Genomic DNA, 14,656 nt, shown 5'->3' with positions numbered 1-14,656 from the left:
CTGTTGCAACCGCCAGTTGCGGTTACCGGATATCTATATATATTTTAGCTTACGTTTCCTGTGCATATAATGGGCAATATATTGGTGTGGAGACTAACAATAGAGGGAGGATGGGTACTGAGTGTGCTTTGCTGTGTCAATATATTTCCTCTTTTTTTTTTTTGTCCTGCTGTAGAGTGCAAATTAGGAAATTATGAAATAATGTGAGACAGCACCGCTTAAAGGAATGGTAAAATTACCAGCGGAGTCATCGCATGAAGGAGGAACAGAACTCCTGCCGTGCCTTCCTGGACATGTCCATCGATGACGTTCTCAGCGGACGACTGGTATTTGAGCTCTTTGACGATGTAGTGCCACAAACCGTAGAAAACTTCAGGGCATTAATCACTGGGTCATGTGGGATTGACACCAACACGGGTGTGAAATTGGATTACCTTGGCACACAAGTGCATCATGTGGATCACAACAATAATATCATTGTGTTGGGTGAATTGGATTCCTTTAACCTCTCCTCCACTGGCACACCAATAGCGGATGAAGGATACCGTCACCGACACACGGAACGTGGGCTTCTCACAATGATCTCTGAGGGTCCTCACACAAGTGGCTCCGTATTTGGCATTACACTTGGTCCTTCTCCATCTCTTGATTTCAAGCAAGTTGTGTTTGGACGTGCCATTGATGATCTCTCACTGCTAGAGAAACTTGAGGCAGTTCCTCTTGATGATGTGGACAGACCCGTTTTGCCAGTAACTGTAAGCTTCTGTGGTGCATTGACTGGAGAGAAACCACCTGGAAGACAACAGGTACCTGCTGCAGCGGATGACAGTGCGTCAAGTGAACATGTGAGTTGTGCAGGAGAGGAATAGAAAGGGAAGAGAGTGTGTGTATCAGTTGCTTATGTGCATTCATGGAAGTTTACCGAATTCCGTAACTTTACTGATGGAGGTGATATGGTATTCGCAGCAGGCAAAGCAAGGCAACAAATATGTAAATTTTGTCACACGTGTCTTTTATATTATTCCTAGACATACTGCTTCCCTCACTGACCTGCTGGTGTCATCCTCCAGTTGGTGGACTATTTAAAGGATATGTATGTATTGTTGGATGGAAACTCTCATATGTGTATGTGTCTGTTGAGTGCCTCTAACAAGCATTCCTTATTTCCTCTTATTTATATAATGCAAAGTAAGGAAAAGAACAGTTTCACCCATTTCACTTACATGAATATGAGCCTGACATGAACAATAAAATAGTTGGCGCTAACACTTGATAATAAAAAGATCCTCATTGAGCATAACATTGCAGTAATGACAACTGCTAGTATATGGGAGACACACACTAGTTGGTATTCATGAGGGAGTATTGGAACTGTTTCAGAATTTCCATTTGCAATTTAAAGTGATAACCACTGAAGTCCCCATCAACTGCGCACATATTACAAAGTTGCAGCTCTGCGTATCATATTGTGAGGAAATGGAAGGAGGAGAGGAAGCAACATTTAATTGGGTTACGGCACAAACCCTTCAGTGAGGCATGGATATGGTACTAAGACATTTAGCAAGTAGTATATGAGTTACGTATTTGAAGTGTTGAAGAAAGAGGATGTTGCAGTGTCTGTGATATTGGCATGTATAACGTATATTTATTGGAGAACAACTGATGGTATGTTTTATAAGACTTTGTATTGTTGACAATATACGAAATGAGGTGTAAAGAAATAGACACACTGGGTGGCAGTTAATAATCCTTCCCTCACTAAACACCACCTTTTGTATATCCATTCCTAGACACTTTACACATTTGTGTTTCAGTGATTTGCGGTTTCATATTAGGAAATGTGTCCTTCCAATTCTTTTATCACATGATAATATTTGTGTTCGTAGGGAATGTCGCTGACGTTACGGTCACGGAACTAGCTTTGGAACAAGATAGCAATGAATATACCGTGGGTATTTTCTTTTTGCTGTTGTTGTTTTTAACAGCGATGTGAAGATTGAGGAACATGATTTGTTTGTGTGTCTGAGAGGACATGGAGAAAGTGTGACTATAATGATATGAGTATGGGAATTATCATAAGGTATCTGGCCGAAATAAACCGAAATTGGGCAGGTGAAAAAGTTGAGGTGGGATGTGTGCCTCTTCTTGACCCAGCTGAATCTACTGTATGAGGGAAATTCCTTTCAGAGAGTTAGAGCAGTAAGGAATAAAAAAAGTTTATGGGAAATCAAATATCTGGCATCTGTTGAGTAACTGAGTGAATTTATCATTCTTGTGTGTATAGTGAACTTGTGGAGATGGCCTGTTGGGTGCTATTTTATTTCAGCCTGTTTGCTCTGCCTGTGCAAGATATATCACTTTCTGCCGAGAGTTTAAAATTAACACTTGCTCTGTGGGATAATATACGCAATGTTATGATAGACAACATTGATTTGATATTATTGTAGTGTTTATTATGAATGTTCTATTATTTTTTACTGTGTTGTTATTACGAATAATAAAGGTATACATCTATGTGGAGAGTAATTATGAAAGTGGTCATGGTGGGAGTGTTGGTAACGCGGATAACAGCTCAAGACGATAACGCAGTTGACCATGAAAAAAACAAAAAGGGATTTGATCTCTTGTGCTCACTCTTCACGAAGGCAGAAAAGGGAGCGAAAGAAAAAAGTCACCTCGATAAGTTAAAAGAAACCGAAGATTATCAGTGGTTTAATAAAGATGCCAGGGATTCACCAGCTTTAAAAGCGGAGGTGGATAAAGTTAAAGAGTTAGAAGACGAAGTAAAGAGTCATGAAAATGGCGCCAGGTCATCGTTTCAAAAAGCAGCGTATGGGGAAAACATTGAAAAAGAGGATGCGGACAAAACGTTTGGGTCCCATGGGGGCAACCAGCCCTGTAACCCAGCTAGCGAGTGGCCAGCATTACCAAAAGAAATTGTCTGCACTTGCAGCTCTGTTGGTGAGGCCACCGACTACTGCCTTGGGAGCGGGAAAGCCCGAGAGTATGGCCAGAACGGAAACGCCGAAGACGGTCTTCAGGCATGGGTTGAACTTAAGGGAAAATGTACAAAGGGTATCAATAGAGTTGAGGTTACTGTTGATGCCATAAGAAAGGACTTGGAGGGTTTGCGAGGATTGTATCCTGAAAAACCAATACATGACGGTCCACCACCCCCGCCGCCCGGCGGTCCACCAATGCCTGAGGAGGAGCCTGATATATTTACTTCTAAGCCGTGGGTTAAGAACTTGAATGAGGCAACAGACCACATGAAGGGAAGAGATGAGGCTCTTCAAAAGTTGAGAGAGCAAGTCGAAAAGTTGAGGGGAACTTACGGTAAAGCGAAAAATGAAGAGGAAGTAAAGGCATTAAAGGAATCTGGAGCTGGAGCTGAAGGTGCGCAACCCTCGAGAACAGCACCCCAAACTGCAGCACGAAAGGATTCCGATGCTCAACCCACACAAACACAAAAACAGAATATTGCATCATCCCCCTCACTCAAAATTACGTTACTGTCAGTATCCCTCTGTTTTATCTGACTATCATAATGAAATACGATTCAAAAGCATATTGCAATGTAAACTGTTTGCCGCAACGTTATCATACGCATCAATATTCTATAAATTAATGTAAGCATTCAAATGTGTTGTGTTACTGATTTCCTTGTCTTATATATCCTATTCCAAAGCTTCCCCCAATAATGTTTGTAATAGTGTTTACTGCCACGGGACTCCAATAATGGCTCACCCGTAGAAATGTAAAAGTGCATTTGGCAGAGATGGGGTTTGTTTGTCTTGTGTGTTTATATATCATTTTGTGTTTCATATTGTTGATGGAATAACTTTGTTCGTAAGAACTCGTATAAAATTTATGTGCACCGTATTGACTAGTGTTACAACCGCCAGTTGCGGTTACCAGATATCTATATATTTTAGCTTACGTTTACTGTGCATATAATGTGCAGTATATTGGTTGGGAAACTAACAATAGAGGGAGGATGGGTACGGAGTGTGCTTCGTTGTGTCAATATATTTACTTTTTTTTTTGTCCTTTTGTAAAGTGCAAACTAGGAAATTATGAGATTATGTGAGACAGCACCGCTTAAAGGAATGGGAAAATTACCAGCGGAGTCATCGCATGAAGGAGGAACAGAACTCCTGCCGTGCCTTCCTGGATATGTCTATTGATGACGTTCTCAGCGGACGACTGGTATTTGAGCTCTTTGACGATGTAGTGCCACAAACCGTAGAAAACTTCAGGGCATTAATCACTGGGTCATGTGGGATTGACACCAACACGGGTGTGAAATTGGATTACCTTGGCACACAAGTGCATCATGTGGATCACAACAATAATATCATTGTGTTGGGTGAATTGGATTCCTTTAACCTCTCCTCCACTGGCACACCAATAGCGGATGAAGGATACCGTCACCGACACACGGAACGTGGGCTCCTCACAATGATCTCTGAGGGTCCTCACACAAGTGGCTCCGTATTTGGCATTACACTTGGTCCTTCTCCATCTCTTGATTTCAAGCAAGTTGTGTTTGGACGTGCCATTGATGATCTCTCACTGCTAGAGAAACTTGAGGCAGTTCCTCTTGATGATGTGGGCAGACCCGTTTTGCCAGTAACTGTAAGCTTCTGTGGTGCATTGACTGGAGAGAAACCACCTGGAAGACAACAGTTACTTGCTGCAGCGGATGACAGTGCGTCAAGTGAACATGTGAGTTGTGCAGGAGAGGAATAGGAAGGGAAAAGTGTGTGTGTATCAGTTGCTTATGTGCATTCATGGAAGTTTACCGAATTCCGTAACTTTACTGATGGAGGTGATATGGTATTCGCAGCAGGCAAAGCAAGGCAACAAATATGTAAATTCCTTCACGCGTGTCTTTTATGTTATTCCTAGACATACTGCTTCCCTCACTGACATGCTGGTGTCATCCTCCAGTTGGTGGACTATTTAAAGGGTATGTATGTATTGTTGGATGGAAACTCTCATATGTGTATGTGTCTGTTGCGTGCCTCTAACAAGCATCCCTTATTTCCTCTTATTTATATAATGCAAAGTAAGGAAAAGAACAGTTTCACCCATTTCACTTACATGAATATGAGCCTGACATGAACAATAAAATAGTTGCCGTTAACACTTGATATTAAAAAGATCCTCATTGAGCATAACATTGCAGTAATGGCAACTGCCGGTATATGGGAGACACACACGCAACAGTTGGTATTCATGAGGGAGTATTGGAATTGTTTCAGAATTTCCATTTGCAATTTAAAGTGATAACGGCTGAAGTCCCCATCAACTGCGCACATATTACAAAGTTGCAGCTCTGCGTATCCTATTGTGAGGAAATGGAAGGAGGAGAGGAAGCAACATTTAATTGGGTTACGGCACAAACCCTTCAGTGAGGCATGGATATGGTACTAAGACCTTTAGCAAGTGATATATGAGTTACGTATTTGAAGTGTTGAAGAAAGAGGATGTTGCAGTGTTTGTGATATTGGCATGTATAACGTATATTTATTGGAGAACAACTGGTGGTGTGTTTTATAAGACTTTGTATTGTTGACAATATACGGGATGAGGTTAAACGAAATAGACACTCCGGGTGGCAGTTAATTGCCCTTCTCTTACTAAACACCACCTTTTGTATATCCATTCCTAGACTCTTTACACATTTGTGTTTCAGTAATTTTCGGTATCATGTTAGGGAATGTATCCTTCCAATTCTTTTATCACACAATAATATTAGTGTTAGTCAAGAGTGTTATTGATGTTAAGGCCATCGAGATTGGAGTGGGAGCGGCCTCAGGTGTCAAGAAGTTTACTCGGCATGTGTGTTGGAGATGTGTACATTTTTTTTTTGCTGTTCATTTAATAGTGATGTAAAGATAAAACAATGTGATGTGCTTGGTTGTCTGGAAGGATTTTAAGGAAGTGTAACGAAAAGAATATGAATATAGGAATTGTCAGAAGTTGAGTGATTGAAATACACCAGGGTAAGGCGGGTGAAAGACTTGATGTGGGATGTGTAACTCATTTTTGGGGAATTAGATGTTATGCTTTAAGCAAATTCCTTTCAGAGAGAGAGAGAGGGACATGGAATTCAGAAAGTTTAATGGAAATCACGACGATGGCATCTGTAAAGTGATTTGACGAATTTACTATCCTCGTGTATAGTGAGCTTGTTGAGATGGCCTGTTGGATGTTATGTTAGTTTGTTTGCTCTGCCTTTGAAGATATATCATTTTGCGCCGATGGTTGAAAGTCAATAACTGCTCTGTGGGATAATACATGCGCATGTCATGATAGACAACATTTATTTGATATTACTGTTGTGTTTAATGTGAATTCTGTTTTTTGTTTCTTGCTTTGTCGTGCATAATGAAGAATCACAGGAATGTGGCAAGCAATTGTACAAGTGGTCGTTGTGGGAGTGTCGGTAACGTTGGTAACGGCTGGAGACGATAACGTGATAGACTACAGGAAGCACGGGAAGGGATTTGATCTTTTGTGTGGACTCTTCACGAAGGCGGAAAAGGGAGCGAAAGAAAATTACATTGATAAGTTAAAAGATGATAGTAATTATCAGTGGTTTAATAAAGGTGCCAGGGATTCAGCGGCTTTGAAAACAGAGGTGGATAAAGTTAAAGAGTTAGAAGACGAAGTGCAGAGTCATGAAAATAGCGCCAGGACAGCGTTTCGGAAAGCAGCGTATGGGGATGACATCGAAACCGAGAATGCGGACAAAACTTTTGGATCCCGTGGGGAAAACCAACCCTGCAATGAAACAAGCCGTTCAACAACAATACCGAAAGAAATTGTATGCCTTTGCAGCTCTGCAAGTGGAGCCACTGAAAGCTGCTTTGTTGCGGGAACTGCTCAAAATCAGAGGGAGCATCAAACACCGGAAGACCGTCTGCAGTTATGGAAGGAACTTAAAGGTAGGTGTACAGTAGGATCTGGTAGCGTTGAGGTTACTGTTAAGGCTATAAAACAGGACTTGGAGGATTTGCGAAATTGGTATTCAGATGGCCAAAACAACGGATCTCCACAGCCGCCACCAGCACCACCACAACCTCCGTTCCCACCACACGGCGTTCCCCCACCGCCAAGAGTTGAGGAGGAACCTGATCCACTTGCTTCAAAGCCGTGGGTTGAGCAGTTGAATCAGGCGATGGGTCACATGAATAAAAGAGATGCAGCTCTTCAAAAGTTGAGAGAGAAAGTTAAAAAGTTAAAGGGAACTTACGGTAAAGCGAAAAATGAAGAGGAAGTAAAAGCATTAAAGGAATCTGGAGCTGGAGCTGAAGGCGCGCAACCCTCGAGAACAGCACCCCAAACTGCAGCACGAAAGGATTCCGATGCTCAACCCACACAAACACAAAAACAGAATATTGCATCATTTCCCTCACTCAAAATTACGTTACTATCAGTATCCCTCTGTTTTATCTGACTATCATAATAAGGAACGATTCAAAAGCATATTGCAATGTAAACTGTTTGCCGCAACGCTATCATACGCATCAATATTCTATAAACTAATGTAAGCATTCAAATGTGTTGTGTTACTGATTTCCTTATTTTATATATCTTATTTCAAAGCTTTCCCGAATAATGTTTGTAATAGTGTTTACTGCCACGGGACTCCAATAATGGCTCACCCGCAGAAATGTAAAAGTGCATTTGGCAGAGATGGGGTTTGTTTGTCTTGTGTGTTTATATATCATCTTGTGTTTCATATTGTTGATGGAATAACTTTGTTCGTAAGAACTCATAAAATTTATGTGCACCGTATTGGCTATTGTTGCAACCGCCAGTTGCGGTCACCAGATATCCATATATATTAGCTCACGTTTACTGCGCATATGATGTGCAGTATATTGGTTGGGAAACTAACATTAGAGGGAGGATGGGTACTGAGTGCGCTTTGTTGTGTGAATATCTTTCCTCTTTTTTTTGTCCTTTTGTATAGTGCAAATTAGGAAGCTATGAGATGATGTGGAACGTGGCGCTACGTGTCTCGTTGGCGACCGCATTTGTCAGAGGAAGGAGGAAGATTGAAAATGGAAACTTGTGTAGCGGCTGCGATGCTGTTGTCTTTGGGGCTCGGTTGGTATGGGCACGACTTAATATGGAGAGTGCGAGGTACTTCGTGCTGATAGTATTGAGGTTTCCGGGATTCTGCTGTTTGTGGAATGTTTTTGGTCTCCGTTTTTTTGACAGTTCGCGGCGCGGCAGGATCCCCTTCGAGCCTTTACTTCAGTTGGTTAGTGACCTACGGCCCGGTGCGTTACATTTTCCATTTGCCGCCGCTTTAACCCTAGTCGATTGTTTTATTTTGGCACTGGGCGCAGCGGTTCGACATGCCCATTTGCACTCCCAGAAACAGCATCTCGCCATCTTTTGGTGTGCCATCTTGAGTGTCGTGGCTTCGGTCGACGGGAACTTTCACCCCTTGTTGTTTGGGTATCTGCACGGCAAGGGAAAGGGAGACAGCGCCTCCGATTCTACATCCTTTAGAACAAACACCTCTCAAATGAATTTTTCCATGTTTCTGTGAAGTGGCAATCATGTCTGCACGAGGCCTTCCACCTCACACTATTCTCCAAGGACCTTGACGAATGAGCAAAGCGGTAAATCCACTAAAAAAAATCTCGCGCTCTATCTTCATATTGTTGCGTCGCTTTCCTAGTGTCCGTCCTTGTTGCCGCGCGTGTTTCGTGAGTGCAAGTTGTTCAGTGTGTTTGGTTGGGCATTGGATGGTCTTTGGACCCAACATTGATACCAGGAGAGTCCCATCATCCATACTTTTCATTGTACCTTTATCCTGGTGCTTATTCCTACTGCTGGAATAAGTCCCACAACGGGAGCGTATTTGTTTGATGTGCTCACCGCATTTACAGCGTCTACTCCGTCTTTCCGTTGTTCAAACGTTAGTTTCGTGTGTTGACACCCGTGGATGCGGCACCTCGGCGAGAACACGCAGCTCGGCCCTGTCACCTCGTGGTCAGAGCTCCCATGCATAACACCCCGCGTGTGGTTCATAACAACATTCAAATCAGGAAGCAGGGCGTTAAAGTGGCACAACTAGGAACCTTGAGCTTGTGAAGCCATTCTTTGCCCGTTCATGTTTGGACAACCTCAGGCAAAATGTTGCCCCCAAACTGGTTCAACAGCGGTCCACCACTGAAACGTCAAAGTTTGATGTGCTCATCACAATGAAATGGGTCCCAATCACCTCTTTTTCTTTTACGCTGTTTTTATGGGAAACTGGAGCCGCAACCGCCGGTCTCCCCTGCCGAGGATATCTCAACACTCTACAATACAAATACAACTCGGGGACGAGTACAGAAAAATATGCCGTGGCAATGTAAGGTTTGCACTCTCCCTTGCTTCTTTGCTCTCCCTTACGCCGCAGCCCGATCATGTTGCCCCTATTTCCAACCATCAGTAGAGGCCCTGACGAACAACATGAAGAGGAAATGTAAACGACACGGAAGGGAAAAGGTAGAGATGCACACTCTTATCCAAATGGTGGGGTGATCACGTCGTCCAGTAATGGAATTCGGCCAAACCAAGGAAGGTCAGATGACCATGAACGTGAGTTAGACACGCAAAGTCGATTCCCTGAAAAAAAAAAAAGAAATTATCTAATTAAAGCATTCAAAAATAAACTATATGGGGTCACGTAAAACACTACTAGCGGGATTATTCACGTTAACAAATTACCGTGCCACATCCGCCGGAAGAAGGTGAAAGGACAGAAGCAAAGATCGCAAGTCTATACCTATTGGCTCAACTGCTCCTACAAGCAGCATATCTTTACATATAATATCGTTGTTTGCATTTTTTACTATGGGTGCTGGTCAATTAACACAGCGCCAACAATAAGCACCGCGACGAGCACCACGGGTGCAAGGGCAAAGTCGTCCTCCTCCGACACTTCATCCAAACCATCCACATCCTGAACAGTAACGCCGACTGTCCATGCCGCTTGCTGCGCTTCCCCTCTCGCTTTGATTACCTGGTTTCTATACGCACGAGCAACAGACGCCGATTTTTCCATATCAGTCAGGCTCGCCACTGCCGGCTCGAGTAATTCCGTCCACATATGGCATTTCGGTAAATGCTCGTTTATTGTCTTGTTCGGCGTCCGAGTGAAACTTTTAAGCCTTTCATACGTCTTACGTAACGTATCAGACTTTATCTTTAACGGCCTGCGGGTGCAGCTGTAGACGATCTCCGTACTTACGTTGCACTGAGCCTCCTTTACTTCCTCATCTTGAGAGGATATACCCTCAGACGAACAAGCTTTTCTAGCGGTGTATATCAATATGCGCTGAAGGTTTTTCTCTGCATTTCCTGCGTCCCTCGTAGCCTTATCTAATTTCCTCTCCACTTTGGAAGCTTCTTCATCCGCTATGTCTGACGCAATTTTTGCCTCAATCACGGACTTCTTGACTGCAGCGGCCGTTCCGATCGTTTTGTTACCTTCCTTCACACCCTGCGTCACGTGGAGGACCTTTTCAAGTGCCTCTTCCATATACTGCAGCGCCAATTTCGAAGTTTCGGCGTCTCCCGTAGCTTGCCGCTTAAGGGAAACCGCGGTACGTTTAAAAGCACTTAACTCCTCGCTTAGGTCACACATGTGAGTAAGACACTCTTCAAACTGGGTATGGCTATAATTAGCTGCATTAACACATATGTGCGGAATTGCCTCTGACTGAATTGCCAAGAAATGGAAAGAAAAAAGCAGTAGCGTCACTCCGCAAGTGAATGTCGCCATTGCTATTTTCCGTATTTCTATGTCTTACTTCCTGTAGCCCTCAGAAGTACAACTTACCCCACATCAACAGAAACCCCATAAATACACACACACACAGGAAAAAAAATAATAAAGCATTCCACATACAACACGCAACAAGCACAGAAAAAGCAAAGGAACACAAAGAAGCCCACATAAATAAACATTGACACTACAGCAACTATTGAGTATGACTCGGCTCTGTTATGAAACACCCAAAAGCCCGCTCCAAAAAACTGCGACATCAAAACGAAAACCGCAGAACCCATATATATTAAGGTAGCGAAGGTTCATTGGGGAAATGAACCATCGCTTGGGTTAACAATTGCCTGGTTTTACGGATTAGGCCTCATTTGAGGCAGCGCCACCGGTACCTCCTGTACCTCCATGTCATATCATTATCCCTTCAATAATAGGTCAATGTTTCCAACACCACTTCCTCCCATTAACCCTGAACGAGTTGCGTCAAATTCAGACAGAATCCGCGCCACGTGGTAAGAATCAAGCATAAAATGAGAGGGGTGGGGAAAACATTCCGCAAAAAAAAAAAAAATACTCAAAAACACATCGAGATAACCTCACGTTCGAAACAGTCAGTGGCAACAATTTAATCCTCAAGCGGTGGTTAAGCATTTCCTGTTGATCAAAAGTAATGCACATTCCAGAAGAAAGTATTGCCATGCCCTGGCGGTATGTACGGGGAGGGGGGATGTTTCCGCACAGTGTGGAACATTACTGGTGCGTCTTGGCAGCATGCTGTTGGCGGAAGCCCCAACATAAACGACATGAATTTCAGCAGTTCACCTTACTCACTCTCCTGACCCATGAGACCGCATACATGCACTTCCCAAGATGTATCATTCCTTTTCAGTAGACTTGGCCCCACAAGGTGAGTTTATGCAATCAAAAAATACATCCCTGGGGTATGAAAACAGCAGTGACCACTAAGGTCCTTTTTAATAATAAAAAAATTGATTACCGACAAACAGTTACTCAAAGATGCAGCTTTTTCAAGTCCTGTAAGCGAAGATGTCACGTCCAACCCACTTTCCCCTGGAAATGCTACAGCCAACACTAGGTAAGCAAGTTAATTTACCAGGTGTATTATACGCCGTGTGAAATGTACCACCCTACTTAAATGTGATTATTAGTTAGGTGCATCAGCAAAACTGAAAAGGGGGGAGTCCCCCAACATATTCTACATGATGATTCCGATAACTTCTCAGCGCTTTCATATGGGTTCACGGGCTTCACACCTCTTATATTTTTAGCATTCCAATAAAAGATGTACAATCAGATATTGTCAGAAGTTGGTAAATGTAAACGGAGAGTGAAACGGTGCTTCTTTGCTACACCATCGGCATTTGTCATTTCGTTCACTTTACGGATGAAAAAAGGTTATTTATCCAACTCTTCCCAAGTAATTAAAAAAAACTCGCGAACACACAAACAAAACGTTGTGCAGTAACTGCTCCGGTGATTGCACAACAGGATAGAACTATGTAAATGCTAAACAACCAGCACCACAGTCACCACTTCACCGTCAACGCTGTGCAGACTAAAAGGCAACGAAATTTGTGTATTTTTTTTCTCATAGGAAAGCATGAAAAGTGGAATGAATACAACAGGACGCCAAGCATAAACACATTCGCAAAGTTTAAACATAGATGAGGCAACCACAGAATCATTGTGTAAAGGATCCATGCGACGGTCGGCAGAAAATTTACCTCATCTTGTTGAAAACGACAGCGGTAGATGCTCTGAATGCCACGCTAAAAACGCTTGGACACCGAGCGCTAGCATTTAAAATTCAGGATAGGCGGAACGACAAACAGTAGCGAAAGTGCGCCCGCATCGCAAATGAAGTGTTGCATAGAATGCAAATAGAGGGCCTTACTTAAACAATAACATAGCCTTTAACAGGTAATTTACATGGACATGATCCAGAGTAAACATGCTCTAAAGCAAACATGTCGGTTACGGGGAGCACCAAACTGTCAAAAAGATTTAGTAATAAACTAACCGAAAGATCTCCAATGCACACACGAACTGCCCTTCACCCAGTGTAATTGCCATAAGGCAACACAGTCAGTGTGTTAACTAGAAGAAAACATGATCTGCAACAGTTCTCCTCTCCGGAAACTCTTTAATTGTCTCCATCAACTTTTCACAACTGAAATAGCCAAGTCAGGGTAGTGCAAGCAGAACTTTTGTTAATTTTGTTGACGCCAATGCTGGTTCTACACCACAGCAGTACGGAAATGCAATTTTCCAATCACTAAAATGTTGTTCCCTTATGTACGCGTATCGTCATCTGTCGACAAGTTAAGCCAAGTAAAAATATTCGGCGGCGTCAGCAATTTTTGAGTTACGCGTGAGTAATTAAAACTAGGTATTTTTCTCCGTCAAACTATTTCACCGTTTCTGCAATTTCACAACAATTTTGAGCCCCTCCACCCACTCATGAAGAGTATGATGTGATTACTCCCTTTCTCTCTGCAGCATTAATGTCTGCATGGGTCGGGTATGGCATGGGTGGAGTCGGTTTCATTAACTTCCGGCTATACACGCCGTTAGAAACTTGATTTAAATTGCGCTGACTCCGCTACCTCTGAGTACTTCTTCTGGTAACACATACCTCATCGCAGACATCACATTTAAACGTCGTAGCGACCGCTAGACGGTCACATTTATATACACGTATGCTAGACCCTAAGGTTTGAAAACCTTGTAACCACCGAACTGCTGTAGTGGAAACACGATTTTCGTTGACATACAGCTGACATTCGCCTCATCCATCCTTAGTTTCATGGCGGTGTCATGCTCACGAAGCTCGGATCATGGGGAGTGACAACAAACAACAAAACGGATCCCACTGACTGACAAGTGCACGATTTGCGCGTCGTTGAACGCTCCTTCATCATCGAAAGCAATTAAATATATACATTCCTATCTCCTCAGTGCACCCCAGCGAGCCGAAGCGTTTACAGTTGAACAAATTTTCTTCCAGCATTAGAATATACACACACAAACCAATATCTATTGGTTTTGTACAACGCAACTGATACCGACGACCGTTGCGCCTTAATGAGGGGGACCGCTACCTCTCGAGTTTTCCGGAACACGAGCGTTTCCGCGCCACTTTACGGCGGTGGTTTTAGCATCGTTTCCACTGTGCTACGCGATCCCTTGAATACTCGTTGGTAAACCTATTTACGAATGCCCGCAGCAGCCACAGTATCATTGAAGGGTAAATTGACCAGCAGTTTAGGGATCCCATTCACTATAACCCATATCTTTTACTCCGCCTATTCGCTGTGACCTACTGGGTCCCTGTTTAGCGCAGTCCGCAGTCATTAAACATCCATCGTGACTATCCACGGGACACCTCTAACGACCATCTTTGGAATAATCAACTGGCCAACCAAAAGCATGTTTCTCGGCACCCTCGCCCTGTAACCGCCCGTGCCGGTGCCACACTTCATGCTAACACTTCCCAAAAAGAACAGGAAAGTCCAAAGCCATGGAAGACACCGCCACAACAACCGGTACCGATGGGGAAGCGACTCCATCCCCCGCGGACACCCGTTGGCAACTAACGCACTCCTGCCTCCATCTACTTCATGCTACCTCAACATTTTGCGAGAGGAACCACCTTCCCATTCGGGGGAGACTGCCCATAAGCAGTAGTGGGTCCCGAGTCGACACTGTCTGCATGAAATGCCGAACACAGTGAAATCAATCCGTGAAACACCCTGCTTCGTCTCGTTTCTTCCCCCCCCCCTTATGCGCGTGGAAACAGTGATGTTGAAAGTCACCTCGGCCACCAGATATTAC

At 43.4% G+C, this 14,656-nt stretch overlaps 5 protein-coding genes across 5 annotated transcripts, besides 1 other annotated feature; all 5 read left to right on the top strand.

The window, feature by feature from the left end:
* Nucleotides 1–14,656: part of a sequence feature (sequence corresponds to BAC RPCI93-3A7) that runs on past both edges of the window.
* Nucleotides 255–869, top strand: Tb927.6.1340 (cyclophilin-type peptidyl-prolyl cis-trans isomerase, putative; the record flags this gene model as incomplete). The annotated part of the gene is made up of 1 exon (XM_840163.1): nucleotides 255–869. One exon carries the CDS (start codon nucleotides 255–257, stop codon nucleotides 867–869), a length of 615 nt encoding a protein of 204 aa, XP_845256.1.
* Tb927.6.1330 (hypothetical protein, conserved) lies at nucleotides 2,514–3,539 on the top strand (the record flags this gene model as incomplete). Its single annotated transcript, XM_840162.1, has 1 exon — nucleotides 2,514–3,539. The coding sequence occupies one exon, from the start codon at nucleotides 2,514–2,516 to the stop codon at nucleotides 3,537–3,539; it is 1,026 nt and encodes a 341-aa protein (XP_845255.1).
* Tb927.6.1320 (cyclophilin-type peptidyl-prolyl cis-trans isomerase, putative) lies at nucleotides 4,138–4,752 on the top strand (the record flags this gene model as incomplete). Its single annotated transcript, XM_840161.1, has 1 exon — nucleotides 4,138–4,752. One exon carries the CDS (start codon nucleotides 4,138–4,140, stop codon nucleotides 4,750–4,752), a length of 615 nt encoding a protein of 204 aa, XP_845254.1.
* On the top strand, nucleotides 6,413–7,468 carry Tb927.6.1310 (hypothetical protein, conserved; the record flags this gene model as incomplete). Its single annotated transcript, XM_840160.1, has 1 exon — nucleotides 6,413–7,468. The coding sequence occupies one exon, from the start codon at nucleotides 6,413–6,415 to the stop codon at nucleotides 7,466–7,468; it is 1,056 nt and encodes a 351-aa protein (XP_845253.1).
* Tb927.6.1300 (hypothetical protein) lies at nucleotides 8,009–8,575 on the top strand (the record flags this gene model as incomplete). Its single annotated transcript, XM_840159.1, has 1 exon — nucleotides 8,009–8,575. One exon carries the CDS (start codon nucleotides 8,009–8,011, stop codon nucleotides 8,573–8,575), a length of 567 nt encoding a protein of 188 aa, XP_845252.1.

This window comes from Trypanosoma brucei, chromosome 6 (assembly GCF_000002445.2).
Source record: "Trypanosoma brucei brucei TREU927 chromosome 6, complete sequence".
Taxonomy (NCBI): domain Eukaryota; phylum Euglenozoa; class Kinetoplastea; order Trypanosomatida; family Trypanosomatidae; genus Trypanosoma; species Trypanosoma brucei.
Note: the sequence above shows the minus strand (reverse complement) of the source record. Positions and strands in the feature narration are given on the sequence as shown.